This window comes from Crocuta crocuta, unplaced genomic scaffold (assembly GCF_008692635.1).
Source record: "Crocuta crocuta isolate KB4526 unplaced genomic scaffold, BGI_CrCroc_1.0 scaffold279, whole genome shotgun sequence".
Classification (NCBI taxonomy): Eukaryota; Metazoa; Chordata; class Mammalia; order Carnivora; family Hyaenidae; genus Crocuta; species Crocuta crocuta.
This window is the reverse complement of record NW_027551570.1, coordinates 2,138,399-2,157,494: the sequence shown is the minus strand read 5'-3', so window position 1 is coordinate 2,157,494 and position 19,096 is coordinate 2,138,399. Positions and strand designations below refer to the sequence as shown.

At 39.6% G+C, this 19,096-nt stretch overlaps 1 protein-coding gene across 1 annotated transcript in view; it reads left to right on the top strand.

Moving 5' to 3' along the window:
* KAT2B (lysine acetyltransferase 2B) overlaps positions 1–18,048 on the top strand; it is a 99,425-nt gene extending 81,377 nt beyond the window's left edge. Inside the window, exons 13-19 of the mRNA XM_077750914.1 lie at positions 927–1,037; positions 4,345–4,488; positions 9,361–9,475; positions 11,259–11,295; positions 11,539–11,602; positions 11,700–11,784; positions 15,979–18,048. Coding sequence (XP_077607040.1) covers positions 927–1,037; positions 4,345–4,488; positions 9,361–9,475; positions 11,259–11,295; positions 11,539–11,602; positions 11,700–11,784; positions 15,979–16,172 — 750 coding nt within the window. The 3' untranslated portion in view covers positions 16,173–18,048. The remainder of the gene's footprint in view (positions 1–926; positions 1,038–4,344; positions 4,489–9,360; positions 9,476–11,258; positions 11,296–11,538; positions 11,603–11,699; positions 11,785–15,978) is intronic.
* The last annotated feature ends 1,048 nt before the right edge of the window (positions 18,049–19,096 follow it).

The window sequence follows — 19,096 nt, the reverse complement described above, 5'->3', positions numbered from 1 at the left end:
CACCTCTTTTAATGAGGTTCTAAAACAGTCACTTTAAATTTATAGATTTTCTCTAAGTTTTATACATCGCTGAAAAACCTGATACTTGCATTTTTTTCATATTTCAATCATTAATTTATTCAGCATTGTTCACTGTTTTTAGTTTACTTCCCTATGTCTTCTGGCTCTCTCAGAGACTCTGGGTTTCTTAGACCTTGCTTGTAAAGGCCTGATAAGACCAAGTTGAAAACCTTGTGTATGTAATATGGATTACATTTCTTTGGAAGGCTTGCTGATTTGTATACATACAGGAACCACTTGGGTTAGTTAGTATTCTAGTAAAGATTAGCACTTTTTTTTTTAATGTTTATTTTTGAGAGAGTGAGAGAGAGCATGAGCAGTAGAGGAGCAGAGAGAGGAAGACGGGGGATCTGAAGGGGGGCTCTGAGCTGACACCACAGAGCCCGACACAGGGCTCGAACTCACAAACCATGAGCTCAGGACCTGAGCTGAAGTTGGAGGCTTAACCAAGTGATCCACTCTGGTGCCCCTAGCAGTTTTCATTTACATTGCTCTTTGCATCTCCGGTTCTCAAATACTTTAAAGATAAGCAGAAATCAGATTATTTACTCCCCAAACTTCTTTATTAATATTCAGCAAGCACTCTTTAGGGTTGAACTAGCAGCTTGTAGCCTTGGTGTGTTATTTTCAAAGAACCAGAAACTTGTATTTTTAAATGTTGATTGTATCTCAATTCAAGGATTTTGAATTTTTTGGTTTTGTAGGTGATTTTCAAAGTTCAGAAATGCGAGAAAGAATGTTAATATATATTGGTAAAGTGTATTAAAGTACCAGTTCCTAAATTTGCCAACATTTCTCAGTGAATTTGTAGGAATGTCCTCCCTCCAGAACCTAATATGTTTGTCTGTATACTAACTTTCACATAGGGCTATGGAACACACCTGATGAATCACTTGAAAGAATATCATATAAAACATGATATCCTGAACTTTCTCACATATGCAGATGAATATGCAATTGGTTATTTCAAGAAACAGGTAGGTTTTTCATGTGTAACTCTGTTCTGTCATTTCTTTTCCTAATATGTCCTCAGGTAGCCTTCATCCAAGCCTTTCCTCGGTTATTTCCTACTTACAAGAAGGACATGCATTTATTTTTTAATCCTTATGTCAGTTGTAAGCTTCAGACTGTAGTAGAGGTATGACTAGCACATAGTAAGTACTACTAAATATTTGTTGAGTGAATGAATGAATGTCATCTATAAATGAAGTATTATATTATGTCCTGGAATTCGAATATATGGTATCCCCAGGCTAAGGGTTGGGTAAGTAGAGTTCCCCAGGATGAAAGAAATAGTTTCAGTCTCTGGAAAGGTACCATTTATGACAGCAGAAAGAAAATTCTGAAGTTTATGGAGGACTCCAGTCAGTCCTTCTTCAGCAGCACACATCAAGCTAGGAGCCTGGCTGTCACCCCGGTCCTTTCTTACCAGAAGTTTTCAGNTGTTAAGGATAATGTTTGCTTATTTATTATTTTATTACTTATTTATTTTGGGGGGTTAAAGATAGTATTTAAAGAATTATGTGTAACTTTTAAATTTTTTTTAATGTTTTATTTATGTTTGAGAAAGACAGCGTGAGCAGGGGAGGGTCAGAGAGAGAGGGAGACACAGAATCTGAAACAGGCTCTAGGCTCTGAGCTAGCTGTCAGCACAGAGCCCGATGTAGAGCTCAACCCTATGAACCGTGAGATCATGACCTGAGCCGAAGGCGGATGCTTACCCAACTGAGCCACCCAGGTGCCCTGAATTATGTCTCACTTTTAAAAAGTTGTGAATAATTTACCTATAATAAGCCATCTTAAACATTTTCGATAAGCTTTGACCATTGTATACACCTGTGCACTCACAACTGCAAATAGAATAGTGGTGCTCAACCCTGTCAGCTCAACATTTTAAGGATTATTCTTCGGCTGCATATTTTTTTAAGAGTGCTTTACAATTCCTAAACATTTTCCTAACTACAAAAGTAATTCACAGTTATTGTAGAAATTTTGGAAGACCTAGTAAAGCAGAATGAAGAAAAATCACTCATCATTCTACCACCCCAAAGAGACTATTAGTGCTTTGATAGACACCCTTCTAATAATTGTTCTGTGTGTGTGTGTTCATGTGTATGTATGTATGTAAATAATTTAACTATTTGTCTTTTTCACTTAGTATATCTGATTGTTAGATAATTTTTGATGGTTCTCTGAAATTTTATGGTATAAGTAGAAAATAATTCATTAAACCATTACCACATTTTTAGGACATTTAGGTATTTCTCGTACACAGTGTACATTGATAAGTATGTGTGTATGTGTGTTGCCCTTGTGGTATGTTAAGTTTGCTTAGAATCAGTGTCTAGAAGTAGAGTTGTTTCCAGACATATTCAAGGCTTTTGTTATGCATTGACAGATACTGTAACAATTTCTCTTCCGACAATGTGTAAGTGTTCAGGAATATATTTTTACTCCTTTCCTAGATAAATTGTGTTTGCAATTATTTGATCTTTGTGAAGTTTGACATGTTTTTTTCTTATGCACTGACCCTTTGTATTTCTTCTGTTTTTGAATCACCAGTTCATTGTATTTTGCCTCTTTTTCTACTAAATCTTTATTTTCACATTGACTTGTGAGAACTCCCTGTATCTAAGGATATTAGCCTTTTATTTTGTGATATTTTTTCTCGCTTTCATCAGCTGTCTCAACGTTGTTTATGGCATTGTTTTTGATGTACAGAACTTTGAAGATTTCATTACATAAAATCTGTTAACTTCTTTTTTTATGTAAGTCTTATGTGGCTAGAGCTTATTTTCCTCTGATGTCAGAGAGTTCATCTCCTGTTTATTTTCTTGTCATTCTTTTGGATGTGTTTGTGACTTTTTAAAATAAAACTCACTTGGGAGATCTTGGTGGGATTGTTTTACTGAGGGCTCAAGCGTCACCCTTCTTAGGCTGTAAATACATCACAAAGCTTGAAATACCAGTCATGGTTCTTAAATGGCTAGTCTGTAGTCTTAGAGGATTATGGCAGTGATTGCTTGGAAAATAAGTATTTGCTGAAAGAGAGGCAGGAAACTGCTGGTGATGGTTCTGAATTTCAAGTAATTTACTGCAAAGAAGTGAAATAGGCACTGTTAGGAAAGTCGTTCATAATTGAAATTTATGAATATATATCCTGAAGCACTAGGTTATTGCAGATTAAAGTATGTAAAAGAATCTATTTTAAATAAGTGTCACTGAAACAGCTACACATGATGATGGTCTAGAAGTTTTTGCCTGTACAGTAGGGGTTTCTTTTCCTCAGCATCAAAGTTCTAATTGTTATATATGTAAGGGCGCCTGGGTGCCTCAGTCAGTTAAGCATCTGGCTCTTGACTTTGGCTCAGGTCATGATCTCATGGTTTGTGAGTTTGAGCCCTGCGCTGGGCTCTGCACTGACAGCAAGGAGCCTGCTTGGGCTCCCAAGCAGGGATTCGTTATCTCTGTCATTCTCATTCTCTCTCTTCCCCCTCCCTCCTTCCCTCCCTCCCCTCCCTCCCTCCCTCCCTCCCTCAAAATAAACTTAAAAAAAGATTCTATTATATATATTTCAAGATTTTATATTTAAGTAATCTCTATACCCAACATGGGGTTTGAACTCTCTACCCTAAGCTCAAGAGTCACATGCTCTATTGACTGAGCCAGCCAGGTGCCCCTAATTACTATATTTTTTGATAAGCCTTTCTTTCAGAATTTAGATCAGTTTTTGATTAGTTGGGAATCCTGGGGTCCCCTCCCCATGTTGGGAGAAATTGTGCAGTTGAGCCTTATTTTAATTTCTGTTAAAACTTTTGTATAATTTGGTTTACTTGGATTATTGGGGTTTTTTAGTGTGTATTTAGTTTGAGAGAGAGAGAGAGAAGGACAGATAGAGCATGAGCAGGAGAGTGGCAGAGAGAGAGAGGGAGGGAGACACAGAATGCAGAAGCAGGCTCCAGGCTCTGAGCTATTAGCACAGAGCCCAACTGACTTGGGGCTCGAACCTACAAACTGGGAGATCATGACCTGAGCTGAAGTTGGACGCTTAACCAACTGACCTCTCCAGACACCCCAGATTATTCGTTTCTGTCATCTTGCTTTCTGTTTGCACAGTTTGATTTTTGATGTTTTTGAACTTCATGGAGGGGTTTCTCTCTAGTCCTTCCCTGAATAATGTGATGAGAACTTGAAAGAAGTGCATCTTGCTGCCTGCCACATGGTTCACAGTCAGTAAATACTTGACGCACGATGCCCGTATGAATGAATTTATTCTCATTTCAGGGTTTCTCCAAAGAAATTAAAATACCTAAAACCAAATATGTTGGCTACATCAAGGATTATGAAGGGGCTACTTTAATGGGATGTGAGCTAAATCCACGGATCCCATACACAGAATTTTCTGTCATCATTAAGAAGCAAAAGGAGGTAAGCACGTGACACACATTCCTTCCATCCAGGCTGGTCTTCGTTGGGCGGGCTGCATCCCACTGGGCTCCAGGTGTATGGCTCTAGCACGTATCATAGCTCTAGTGTGCTATGGTTTGTATAGATTTCTTCTTGGGGGGTATCCTTGATCTGTCTCCTCTCTCGGCACCGTTGCTAAGAGAGTCAACACCTGTTAAATTGGTGTAAAATACAGAACTTCAAAAATAACAGTGACATATCTTACTTTCACCTTCAAAGCCTTTGACATTCTGGCCTCATGCATCCTTCTCATATTTAGTTTACCTCTTCGGTTTCCTAAACTCTTCTCTAAAAGCCATTGCTGACGCTTTAAGCCTCTAGTTCGGTGTCTTTCTCCTTTACCCACCTCACTCTCCCAACACACATACAAACTGGACTACTCGGGCTGTGTTCAGTTTCTCCTTTGAACTTCTCTAGCGTTAGTTCGATCCACTCATTTGAATTTCTGTTACTCTTCATCTTACTTAGGTGTTTATCCTAGTGTGTGTATCCATCTCTCTTTTTAACGTTGCAACTTCTGAAGTCTTACACTTCTAGGAATTCAGTGATTTGTTACCTGATTATGGGGTGAAGTCTTTTAAGCACATGAACTAAAAGAGAAACAGTAAGGGGAAAGGTTGATAGATTTGACTACATAGTAATTTTATGTTTATCCTAAGCAGAAAAAAATACCATAAAAAGAGCATAATGGGGGAGTGTGCAGAGGCCACTTATTAAATGAATGCGTTTTGTGTTAAGCCCGGGGTCACCTCCTTGCTCCCTGTAGTTCATTGGCGTTCAAAAACAGGCCTTGTGGCTGTATTATTCACATCAATTCTGCTTCATACTTCTGTTATTCATTCTAGTGCACTTTTTTGCTAGCAAGTAGCTAAAAAAAGACACGTGTTTTAAATCCATCTTTGTTTTCTGGTTTCCACTAATGTTCCTTAACCCTAGTTCTTAGTTATTTGTCAGACATCGTCGACATAGCAAACATAAAACTCCTTACATAGAATTTGGTGCATAGTAGGTGCTCAATAAATATTTTCCTTTTACTTAAAGTGGGTCAGTCTTGTTCTTATGAATGTGAGCATGACTGTGAGTAAAAGCACCCCCCCCCCTTTTTTTAAGTTAGAAAATAACAACCTTTGTTGTTTCTTGCTAAGAGATGTCAGCCTTAGCATTCCAAATAGGCTACTTGGAGAGTTAATAAAAGCACAGCAGGCCCCCCTTCTCTCTGTCTCTCCCTGAAGAGCTAGCTTTCTTCATTGTTCTCTTTGGAGTTTAATGAACAGGTCTGTATTCAGCGGCTCAGTGTTCGGCTTGAGGGGCTGCTGGCCAACCAGAGCCATCATGGGGCAGTCGGCTGCCCTTTGCTCCGTCCTCCTCTGAGCAGCACCCACGTGTCTCTGGGTGGAAGCTGAGAGCAGGATTCTCTGCAGGTTCACCTAGTTGGGAGCTTTTGGCTCTTACGACATAGAGAGGAAAGGCATACACAAGGAGCGAGCGACAGCAGGCACTTATTTAGACGACAGTGCTCCCTCCTCCTCCTTCTTTCTCCCCTCCTCTTGGATCTCATCTCCCTCGCTCCTCACCTTCCCTGTTTCCCTCCAGCCTTCTCCACACACGCCTCTGAGTGAGTGGCTGATGCCGGCTGGGAGCTGTTAGCCTAGTTCCTTTCGGAGAGACCTGAAGTCACCATAATAAAATACTTCGATTCACGTAGTATCTTCTTCCACAGAATTCAAGTGATTTTCACAAGTATCTTTATTCTAACTTGTGAAAACCTCCTTGTGGAAAGCAGGGACTTAAGGTGATAGCAAACAAAGTTGTAAGCGTATAGAGGGCTTTCCTGGCTCCTAGAAGCATGCGACAGCCGAGTTCGCTGTGGTTGTGGCTAGTTCAGGTGGAGACGTGTGCAGTTGGACAGGGGGTGGAGTGGGGGTTGAGGGCCACTTTGTGAGTGTTGGTTCTGGGGGGAAGGTGGGATCTGTGAGGGTCTAGCGTCATTGGAGGTGTCTCCATGTGATCCATGTTTTGAGCTGTTTTGAGTCTGCTCAGTCCCATCAGCATGGCCAAAGCTTCAGAGTCCAACGTAAGTAGATTCAGCTAGGACCGTAGGTATGCCAGTGATGAAACGCCCTATGTGAGAAAGCGTGACTAGGCCATGAGCAGGCAGAGTGGAGTGTATACGTGCATGTGCATGTTGGGGTGAGCGGCCTGGGAGGCAGGCATACTTCTCAGATCTGCGTCCAGGTGTGAGACAGTGAAGGACTGGGCTTGGAGGATCCAAAGTAAGGGTGAGGCCAACCGGTGTGATTTCTTTGTAAGAAGATGTGCTAAGACTTGTTGACATATTAAAGATGGGGGAGTCCCCCTAAGTCTTCGGTTTGGGGAGACTAAAACTAACAGTGATGGATGGGAGAAGGACTTGAGGAGAGAAGGATGATGACATGGTGGAAAATGGAGACATTTTTGGGGGAAGTGAAGATGAAACTGGGACAGAAGTAAAATGTCTCCTTTTACCAAAGCGATCCTTGGAGACATAGAGGGCTTAAGAAGTCCTCTATTGCCATTACCGGTCACTCTCTAGGACCCCAAACCTTCAAGGTGCTACACAAGGGGCATAGAACCCACCTGGGTGGGATATCACATCGGAGAGTATCCCTGATAAAGAGAAAGACTTTTAAAATTATATTTGAAGTTATATTTCTGAAGGTGTTTATTTAAGAGATTGCCATTTGGATTCTCTATTTAAAAAACTTAAACTGGGGGAGGGGAGCATCTGGGTGACTAAGTTGTTGGTTCAGTGTCCAACTTCGGCTCAGGTCATGATCTCTCGGTTCATGAGTTCGAGCCCCACATTGGACTCACTGCTGTCAGTGCAGAGCCTGCTTCAGATCCTCTGTCTCCGTCCTTCTCCGCCTCTTCTCTGCTTGTGCTCACTCACGCGCACCCTGTCTCTCTCCCTCTCTCTTTCTCTCTCTCAAAAATAAACATTGAAAGGAAATTTTTAAAAAAGGCTTAGACTGGGGGAGGGTTGCTTGTTGTCTGGCTCAGTTGGAAGAGCATCTGACTCTTGATCTCAGGGTTGTGAGTTTAGCCCCACACTGGTTGTAGAGATTGCTTAAAGATAAAATCTTAAAAAAAAAAAAAAAAGACTTAAGTTCATAAATAAACAAAGGGAGAGCATCCATTTAGATCTGTCAGAATGGTAGCCACTATGTACACATTGACTAATAAGCACTTGATATATAGACTGTTGAAATTGAGATGCACTACAAGTTTAAGGACCTGTTATGAATAAAAGAATGTAAAATATCTCATANATTTTTTTTTTTTTTTTTTTTTTACACATTATATTCAGCCATGATAATATTTTGGATATATTGGATTAAAGAAAAATATACTGTTAAAATCCAATCTTACCTGTTTTTACTTTTAAAAATGTGGCTATTGAAACATTTAAAATTATGAGTGGTCTGCGTTATATTTCTTTTTTTTTTTTATGTTTGTTTATTTAGAGAGAGAGAGAAAAAAAGCGTAACTGGGAGAGGGGCAGAGTGAGGAGAGAAAATCTCAAGCAGGTTCCACAGTCAGCAAAGAGCCCAACATGGGGCTTGATCCAATGACTGTGAGATCATGACCAGAGCCGAAATCAAGAGTCAGATGCTTAACTGACTGAGTCACCCAGGCGCCCCACATTGTATTTCTATTGGACAGCATTGAACTAGATTTACTAGGAATATACTTTTACTGGTCCCATTCACATTATGGAATTCTTCGTTTAATTGTTAGGATTAAAATGTATTCATGCTAGAAGATTGACCAACAGTATGTTTGAGATCAAGCTGTTAGGAACTGGAATTTTTTGTTTTCCTTTGTAAATTCAATTAATGACTGCTACTGTTTTGTTTTCTCTTTTCTAAACTTCAGTTATGACATGGTTAATTTCTGGATAGTTATTTTTAGTTTATCTTTTTTTTTTTAAATGGAAAACTGCACTGTTTTGGAAATAGTTAACCTCAGTACATTAGGAATTATTTTGCAAAATTCTCTTATTGGTCCTGGATGCTCACAACAGGGGTTGTGTCACCTCAACAATTTGGAGCTGCTTTTTTGATACAAACAGCAGAGGTTAGGGCTCAAGCTTTGACATTAAAATTTTTATTTATTTATTTACTTATTTTGACAGAGAGTGAGCCTGAGCGAGGGAGGGGCAGAGAGAGAGGGAGAAGGAGAATCCCAAGAAGGCTCCTCACTGTCAGTATGAGCCTGACATGGAGCTTGAACTCACAAACTGTGAGATCACAATTTGAGCCGCAATCAAGAGTCAGACGCCTAACAGACTGAGCCACCCAGGCACTCCAAGCCTTGACAATTTTGAATAATAGTAAGATCATCCTTCCTGGTACTGGTGACTTTTCTGAGGCCTGCTCATGTGCCCTCCAATCCGAAGGGAACAGTTCCTGGTCTGGGGACCTGAAGAGGTCCTGACCCGGGGCTCAGCTGGGTAGCTGATGCATTCGGGCAGTGGCCCCTCAGACAAGCAGGACAGAGTAACTGGCTCCTGTGCTAGAGAGGACAGTGGCCCCTGAGGGCACTGTGTTCTGTCAGTGGTGGCTCTTTTGGACGGCAGGGGACAAGGTTTCAAAGACGGTTGTGTGAATGCCACTGAAGGGGCATGGTGTGTAATAGAATGTTTTCATGGCCTCCCCGTAAAATAGCATCCACCCTTCCTCCTTTTTTGTGTCCTGAAGGCATTATTCAGGGGCCCAACTTCCTAGGTTGAATAACTTAACCTGTAGCCACAGATTTCTGTCACTAAACACATTTTCTTCCTCTGCTTTACAGATCATTAAAAAGCTGATAGAAAGAAAACAAGCCCAGATTCGAAAAGTATACCCTGGACTTTCGTGTTTTAAAGATGGAGTTCGACAGATTCCCATAGAAAGCATTCCTGGAATTAGTATGTACAGATCTTCTTGTCAAAGCACAACCTTTTGGTCATGCCGTGAGATATGTTTGACAAAGTCGCCAGAATGCCGTGATCGGAAAGCTTCTTGCTCTGCCTGTCCCCGCTGGTGGTGTTTGTAGTCTGAGGGAGGGAGCAGCTGCTTTCCCTTTATGTCTTTTCTTTACATCTCAGTGCAAACAAATCAAGGAGAATTCAGATGGCCCCTTCTTGTAGCTGATAATATCTGGTCATTTATTGAGAAGTTGCTATTTATAACACAGGGGAATTCTACTTCTATCAGTGGGGAAATCGAGTCTCAGAATGATTAAGTCCTTTGAGCTCACATAGTACATGGCTAGTAACTGTCAGAATTAGCAGCCTGATTCTGATCTCCAGGCACCTTGCTGTTTGTATCCTGTGCTCATTGCCGTCGCGATTGCAACCTGCCCAGATGTGTGCTTGGCCAAATCAGTCTTTCAGCATTTCTAAAAAAGATGATTGGAAAGCATACTATTTGTTTCCAGGTCCCTATTTGAGAGTAGTTGCCCCAAGGGTTCTTCTCTGTGAGTATGTTAGAGGTGACTCATCTTGGGCTGAAACATACAAAGTAGCTTGTTTTTGTAGATTGAAAGCTGTTGAATAGCTATGCTTTGATTCAGTTCAAATCCAGCATCATCTAGTATAGTGAAGATTTAATATACAGAACAAAGTGAAACAAACTACAGTTCTTCAGAAGAAAAAAATAAGACATTATTTGGGCAAGATATATTCCTTTATTACAATAGCTACCCCATAGCACATCTTATTTTGTACTTCTAGACCTAGAGATTTAACTTCCTTGTATTATCCCTGTTAATGGCACAATAGCTACCATATTACAGGCATTCTTCTGTTTTTTGTTTTGTTTTGTTTTTACATACATCAACTAATCTCAAAAAGGATAATGTCACCTAATTTTAAGGGTTCTGTTTTTTTATCTTTTTTTTTTTAGTGTTTTATTTATTTCTGAGAGAGAGCGAGAGAGAGAGAGAGAATATGAGTGAGAGAGAGAGAATATGAGCAGGGGAGGGTCAGAGAGAGAGGGAGATAGAGAACCTGAAACAGGCTCCAGGCCCTGAGCTGGCTGTCAGCACAGAGCCCGATGCGGGGCTCGAACCAACGAGCCGTGAGATCATGACCTGAGCCAGAGTCGGACGCTTAACCAACTGAGCCACCCAGGCACCCCAAGGGGTTCTGTTTTATAGACTGATAAACTGTAGAGGCAAAAGTTTAAGTCATTTATCTAGGATAAGTTAGATTTTAAGGAGTGATCAAGTAATCAAATTCAGCTCTATTGGATTTGAGGCTGTGTTTTCTTTCTGCTGCGCTAAACCATCTTGCATTACAAGCAGGGTCTTTGCCAAATAAAATAGAGACCGGGAGGGACAAGGTTTGTTCTAACCTAAAATAAAGTCTTAACTCTTTCATGTGGTGATTAGCAAAAAAAGTGACTTAAACTTTAAAATCTACACATGTCCCCAGTACTGGACATACTTGTTTTTTTATACTGAAAAGTTGGGAGTTCCTGCTTTAAAAAACACTAACATAAAGTAAAGTTGGCCAACTTTGAAATGTTGGAGATGTTTCAGGTTTTTAGCTGTATATGGAAGTAATTGCATTTGATTTCTGCCTCTTCCCAGAAATAGACTTTTTTTGAGGCATGCCTATAATTTATTGTATTTCGATAAGTATTAATTTTGTTATTCTCTTAACCAAAAGCAGTTCTCATTCAGTGTTTAATTTTGTTGACATATAGGAGAGACAGGCTGGAAGCCGAGTGGAAAAGAGAAAAGGTAAGTAAGATGGGCGAGAGGATATTAATGGAAGTGATTTTTTCTTTCCTCCCAGCAACTTAGAGGAAATGGGCAAACTGGCTGTAATCACCCATACAGCACTTGCTGCGTTTCGGTTTTCATAAACAATTCTGGGATGGTTCTAATTTTAGGTTTTTGTACAAATGAGCTGAATAGGAATCCTCTGGCAAGAGGGCAAAAAGCTAATCATTGTTCCCTGTTGTTTACTCTTTTCCTTTCAAGTAAAGAGCCCAAAGACCCTGACCAGCTTTACAGCACTCTCAAGGGCATCCTCCAGCAGGTGAAGGTGGGTGTTTCTTTTCATTCGCCTCATGCAGATATTTTGAAATGATTTCCTACATGGAATTTCCATATTAGATACCTTACTTTTTTCTTTACTCAAGAGCCATCAAAGCGCTTGGCCCTTCATGGAACCTGTGAAGAGAACAGAAGCTCCGGGATATTATGAAGTTATAAGGTTCCCCATGGGTAATGCCATTAACATTTTCTAAGTATAGATTTAACACTCTCTGGATGGCGGTGTGGGGGACAAATGGTTGCTGATTTGATTTGTGACCTTCTGTTGTAGGGTAGGGTTTGTGTGACGAGGGGGGGCGGGATGCCCTGGACCCGTGGAGGGCCAGTGACGTAGAGCGGCGTGATAAGGGACAAGTGGGTGGCTGTGTTCATGAGACGTGCTGGCAGCTTTCAGAGCTGCACCCCGACAGCACTCGATGCAGAAAGCCCAGGTGGGGAACTGCACGCAGCACTGGATGTGTTGGCTGGCTGTGTGGACACGGCCTTGGTTATACTCCGCCTGTTTGGTTGCAAGCAGAGAAGCTTCAGGTTGTCCTCTTGGTATCTTTTGAGCCTGTTGAGAATTTTTGAAAGCAATACAGAAGAAGCTGGATTAAGCTTCTCACCTGCTATCCTAGCAGAGGGAGAAATTCTTGGTTTTCCAAGCTCTCGGTGGCTACTATTAGTGTCCCTATTTATACTCCTTTTTAAAGCTTTATTACACATCCAATACCGAAGAAACAAGAAATGCCTTTCAAAATGTAGGAGTGTGGGATTTGCTGCTGTACCTGCACTGTGCTAAAGGATTAATTGAACCAATTGAGAATCCACTTAAACTAATTTGGCATTGTGCAGATGACAGAAAACTAGCTGAAATGTTTTAAGTCAGTTGTGTGGCCGTTGTTTGGGAGATAGCCTGTGTCTTCTGTCCGTTTTCTACCTGTAATCTATTCCTGGTACCAAGAAAGTATTAAAACATGAAAGGGAGAATGAAAGGGATCCATTAGCTCCCTGATAACAGAGCTATTTGTAGGTGTTTTCTGTAGCCTTAATTTTCCCATGAATGTCCTGTATACAGTCACCGTAATGGTTTTGGGAGTCTGTACTCCTTAAAGTGGACATACATCCATATGCTTTGCTTTCCCTTTACTTTCTGCCTTGCTTCTGTGAATTTCAGTATGAAAACCAAAGTGTGAGGGTTGACAGAGTCTAGAATTCTGTATGGAAGGCTGTTTGGGGAGTCTGTATTCTCTTTTCTTTTTAAAAAATTTTTTAAAAGGTTTTATTTTTAAGTAATGTCTAAACCCAACATGTGGCTCAAACTCGCAACCCTGAGATCAAGAATTACATGCTCTGCTGACTGAGCCAGTGATGTGTCCCTCAATCATTTCCATCATGTAAAAAATATGTTAATACCAGGGCATCTGGGAGGTTCAGTCGGTTGAGCATCCAACTTCAGCTCAGGTCATGATCTCATGGTTTAGGAGTTCAAGCCCCGTGTCAGACTGCTCACTGTTGTCAGCGCAGAGCCTGCTTCGGATACTCTGTCCCCCGGTGCCCCCATCCCCCACCCCGTCCCTTCCCTACTCATGTTCTCTCTCTCAAAAATAAATAAACATTTAAAAAGTATATATATGTTAAGATCATTTGTGCCCATTTTCAAATGTAAGTTAACTGACCTCTGGAGTTAATTCCAACTGACCCTGGACTATCTCAGCTCCCTTGTGAAACCCTCATGGGAGGTTATATGAGTTTGGGGAGAATTAGCCCTGCTCATGTATGCTTTGAAGACTTGCAATAGTAGTTTTAGAAGGTCCTGTCTGTCATAGCCTCCTTTCAGCCTGCTTTCTGCTTTATGGAAGTGATGGCTTGGTCCAGCCCGAGAACGGGATGGCCTTTCCAGTTGGATACCACCTGTGTGTATAGCTGAATGCGCCCGAGGGCAATATTGGCCCCATTGAGCAAGGCCAGTGATGAAGTGAGGTGTGTTGTAGACAAAGCTAGTTAAAACAGTAAATGGTGCTCTTTAGGTGAGTAATAATATTTTTCTTGGTATTCCCTTTAAGTGCTGAGTAAAATGTGTAGTCTTGCCCCTAGAGTCATGTTTTTGAGGACAAGACTGACAGATCGATAACTTTACTTTCTCCCATTATTACTTTCTTGGCTTTTTCTGAAAGCATTTCTTCTCTTTCCCCTTTGCCTTCAAAAACTCTTTTCTCCCATATGAATGAGATCTAGCCTGTGTCATTTGGGGCATCTCACCCAACATCATCTGAGTAGCCAGGTTCAAGCATGGCTTCTTCCCACATGCGGATCACCAGGCACGGTTTTCCTGTTTACCCAGAACTCCCAAGTTGGTGGGGGTGGGGGATGAAAACAGAATAATTTTATGATTTCTTCATATGTGGTGTCATTGATGTTTAATCACCTTCTTTTTTAACACATGCTCTTTGGTCAACTAAGACTCTAAGAAGGCTAGAAGAAGAAAGAGGTTATTTATAACTTAATAGAATAGAAGCATAGAAAGGAAATATGCAGAATTGGTTGTAATTTTTCTGAAAGATTCAAACACTTCTGTGACTCTTGTTTTGTTTCTACTGTATTTTAGCCTCTCCTCCATCCCTTCTTACCCACTCTTTTTCAAATAATAGTTTGAAAGCTTTTGGATACACTTCTTTGTGTCATGTTTCACTCCCTCCCCCGCCCCCCCAACACTTTTATGTTACATGTCTTTTCCTTCTAAAATCTAAAATTATATCAGATAGCATATCTTAAGTGGTAGGCATTTAGGTGGCAGGAAGGTAAACATCTAACTTACCTGGAGAGGCACAATTAACTTCATTGCTGTTTCTTCATTTAATGAGAGGACATCTTCATCTGTTCACTCACTCTCAGGTGAAACAGCTAGTGGGGTGTTTGCTGAACCTTCAGGTATCTTAATACTTACTAGTTTTTCTTTCCTTCCAAACTGTTTTAGTTACAGAAGAAAGTTGAAAGTTGAACTCAAAGATAGGCGACATAGCACTACCAAAGATAAGCTTTAGTCAGAGGAAATAGGCAAAAGTATATATTTCCCATTTTTCTTTGGTGTTTTTGATAGATTTAAGATTTTGATGCAAATGAACTCCTCTCCATTTTTGGATGTTGCACATAATTTTATACATCTTACTAACTGATAATCCCAGTGTATTCGGTTGTTAAGTTTCCTTCTCTCTGGAAAATTTGATCATATAGTGGGGTATTGGGTTACAGATAGAAGTATTTCTTTTAACAATTTTGAATTATTTTTCCATGCACAGTTAATATAATTTTTAATGATAGAACCAGACTTAGAGACAACTAGGAACCTATAAGTAGACAAATGTTAACATCTTCTAATCTTCATGGAATCCTTTTTTTTTTTTTTTTTGATGTTTATTTATTTTTGAGAGAGACAGTGAGCTGGGGAGGGGCAGAGAGAGGGGGAGACAGAGAGTTTGAAGCAGGTTTCAGGCTCTGAGCTGTCAGCACAGAGCCCAATGCGGGGCTTGAACCCACGAACCGTGAAATCATGACCTGAACCAAAGTCAGATGCTTAAGTGACCAAGCCACCTAGGCGCCCTGCATGGAATTCTTTAAATCAGTCCTAAAAGTAGGGAGTAAACAAGCTATGGTATTCTTATAAGTTTAGATAAAGTACTGTTTTTATTTGTAAAATAATTTAAAGGAAGTAAATATATTGGGAAAATATTATTTTACAGTAGTCTCTCAAGGCTTAGTTGCTTTAGGAAATGAATTATTTTTTGTGATTTTTTTTATTGTTTGATTCTTATTTCATGGATGGAGCATGAAACTAAATTCATTTGAATCATTTTATATGCAAGGACACTGATGTATCTGCAGACTTATTTATGATCAGTTTCTCTGCTTTAGTTCTGTCTCTGCAACACCAAGACAACTGTGAATTTATTGAAACAAACTCAGTCTGATTGTTCTACTTAAGTAATGAAATGATTCAGTACAAACGTCCCACCTGCTCTACTCTGTGTAGATAGAGCCTCTTCTGTGTGATTCTGAATGAATAGCTAACAGTACTTAGTTTATCATACTTATCGCTGCTAATCTACTTAGCTTCCTTGTGCTGAATAGGGGATTGGGCCAGATGACTAATAATGGTCCCTTCAGTGTTAAAATGCTGTGATTATACACAGGGGCCCCTCACAACAGAAACAGCATAAGATTTAGGAACTATTTTCCTTGATCATATGAATTTTTCATAAGCAAGGGCATTGGGATGGTAAAAATGTAGCCAAACCGATGACATATACTTCTCTCCCTGTCTCCCTTTTCTCAGCGAGTGTTTAAAATAGGAACCAAAGATTGCTAATATTTTTTTTTCCTGTGCAGATCTGAAAACCATGAGCGAACGCCTCAAGAATAGGTACTACGTGTCTAAGAAATTATTCATGGCAGACTTACAGCGAGTCTTTACCAATTGCAAAGAATACAACCCCCCTGAGAGTGAATACTACAAATGTGCCAATATCCTGGAGAAATTCTTCTTCAGTAAAATTAAGGAAGCTGGATTAATTGACAAGTGATTTTTCTCCCCTCTGCTTCTTAGAAACTCATCAAGCAGTGTGCCTAAAGCAAGGTGGTTTAGTTTTATAAAGAATTGGACATAATGTACTGAAGATACGTGTAAATGTATTAATTAGCACTTTTGAAAAACAAAAAAACCTCCTCTTAGCTTTTCAGATACATATTTAAATTGAAGTCATAGAACATTTTTATTTTATGGAATAGATTTTAATCTATTTACTACTATTAAATGTAAATTTTCTATGGCATGTCCATTAGCTGAATATTCAGTAATAGATGATCAGGGGTTTCCTCAAAACCCGTGTATGAGGAAATTGCACATAGTACCAAGATTTGGGGGAATGCAGAAATTTTTCAGACCATGAATGTTTCCATTTTTTTCTAATGGAATGTGAGAGTTTATTTTTATTTTATTCTGAAGGACTTTAAGGAAGGGATACATGATAAAAAGCCCATAAAAAGTGAAATATGTGATGTGTGAAGTCTCATTGTAGACTTTTTATATATATTTTTTAAAAACACTCATCTAGGTGAGGTGCTTTGAGCAGTTCTGAAAAAATGCAGTTCCAGAAAAGCAACTGCTTTGATTCCTAAGGAAGAAATTCTAAATAATGCAAAGTCTTTTATAAGCATCTGGGTTTTTGATAATTCTGTCTACCTACAATAAACTTGTGAGCGCATAACCACTATTTTAATAATTATTTTCTCTACACAAATGTGTAATATTATATTTGACTTTGCTTATGCAGGCCATAAGTTCAAAAAGGCAATCTCCTGATGCACACAGGCATACATTTGGAAACACTTGTGATTGAATCAATGTGCTTTAATAAGAAAAGATGCATAACCTACGTATGTATAAAATTTGGTGAATCCTTGTTCTAACAAATAAGGATCTTTCTCGTTTTCTACGATACACACAACCCCACTGATGATGTGCTATATGAACATTTTTCCTGTAGCATCTCCACATTATATTCATTGTCTGAGGTGAACTCAGTTACCAAGATTTGCTGTCAGTATTTTAACACCTACACTGGAATACAGACCCAGGGTGATATCCCACTAAAATCCATCGTGCGAACGGATTAACCTGTCTTGGGATTCTAGCTTAGTGCTTGGATTTATTTCCTGATTAACACTACATAGAAAAGTGGGGCATCTGCCATCCCAACTCTGGGAGAACCAGCTAATAGAAAACAAATGAAGGCCATTTTGATGGCCTTTGACACTAATTTTTATGATACAAATTTATAAACTGATTTTTGTAAAGGACTAGGTTTTAAAAGCGTATTTAACTTGATGGGTTTTTTTATCAGCATAAATGAATAAAGTGGTCATTTAATAGTTGCTAAAAACAGTTGCCAGAGATAATCTGCATGAAGGAAAAAACCCTGCAAATGGCTGTAAGTGGGAAGTATTGTTTTTAATATGTCAGAGATATTCAGAATGCTCACACTGAAAAATGCCTCAACTTTTTTAAGTATAAGAAACCGCCTCGAGTGGCATCTAGATTTCTAATGAAGAATGATGATACAGTTTGGATTAAGTATCTTGGACTGGTTTTAAACAGTGCTTTGTACTAAATCTGCCGAAGTATCTGTCCAGCTTTGTATCCTGTGAAAGTTTGTTATTTTCTGGGTAGACATTCTTATAGAGTATTGTCTTTAAAATCAGATTGTCTCTTCTATATTGAAAGCATTTTTATGTTTTCTAATTTAAAAATTAATATTTTCTTATAGATATTGTGCAATAAAGCTGAAGTAGGATGTGTGGTTTTTGCCAATGCTTTAACATCGGATAAAATTTTACATTTGTAAAATTAATATATTGTACTGGTACAACATAGTTTTAAATTATATTTTAAAAAGCTTTTGGTTTGGCGTGTTTTCTTCTAGACCATTAAATTCAACAGGGCGATGGTTGGTGACCATCGACTAGATCCATAATTCTTGGCGTTTAGGCATTTTGTTGAAGATATTTAGAATTGTTGCATTCGTTGGAAGTTTCATAAAAATTCACAAACCACCATTGAGATAATCCCATGAGAGACACTCGACTGTGTCTGTCTTTTGAGTGGGCCACTGCATTTTGCCTACTGTCACTCATTAAACAGTGGGGGGGAAACAGTGGAAGAGGAGTGTTACTGGCTTAGAAGTTAAGTTTCTCCTCCCAGTTTTTCTATCTGTAAAATAGATGAATGAAGAGATAAAAATATAGCTGATTCTTAGAACTCTCCTAATGAGCTTCTAAAGTCACTCAAAATCTCGACTGCTGGAAAGAATCCTGTATCCTGTTGGGGTATGAAAGAACCCACCCAAGAGTACCTTTTCTTTCTGAATCCTGAACCAATTGAGGTGTCAAAGGAATGGGGCATATGATGGCCAAAATATCTTCATTAATAATAAAATGGATATTGAAGAATGTGCCTTCTGTATCTATGGAAAATGGGCTAATACTGAACCCCAGAACGTGATTGACTCGCCAACAGCTCTGCAGACCCTGCCAGCTTCCCCTCCAAGGGCAGAGCCTTTACCATTGAGTTTAGTACATGGCCAAGAGCAATGGTGCTCTCGAAGGCAGGCCACCTCTGAAGAGGCGCAGGTGACGGAGCAGCCAAACAGTGCAGCCCAGGGCCCTACTGTAACTTAACTCATCAATTAGGTAAGTCCCTCCCAGGGGAGGAATGAATGAGGGGCACAGGGAGGCCAGGGGGTGATGTCTGTCTTTCCACAGGGATGTAAACAACTGGATTAGAAGTCTCCTTCCCAGTCCACCCCATATATCCATATCAAAAATTGCTAGAAAGTTGTATTCAACATATTTAATAACTGGTTGTATTAGAAAAGTGAAAAGAAGACCGAGGCTTTCTAGTACAAAGAAGTAAAATTTTAAATTATAAAACTTAAGAAATGAAAAGATC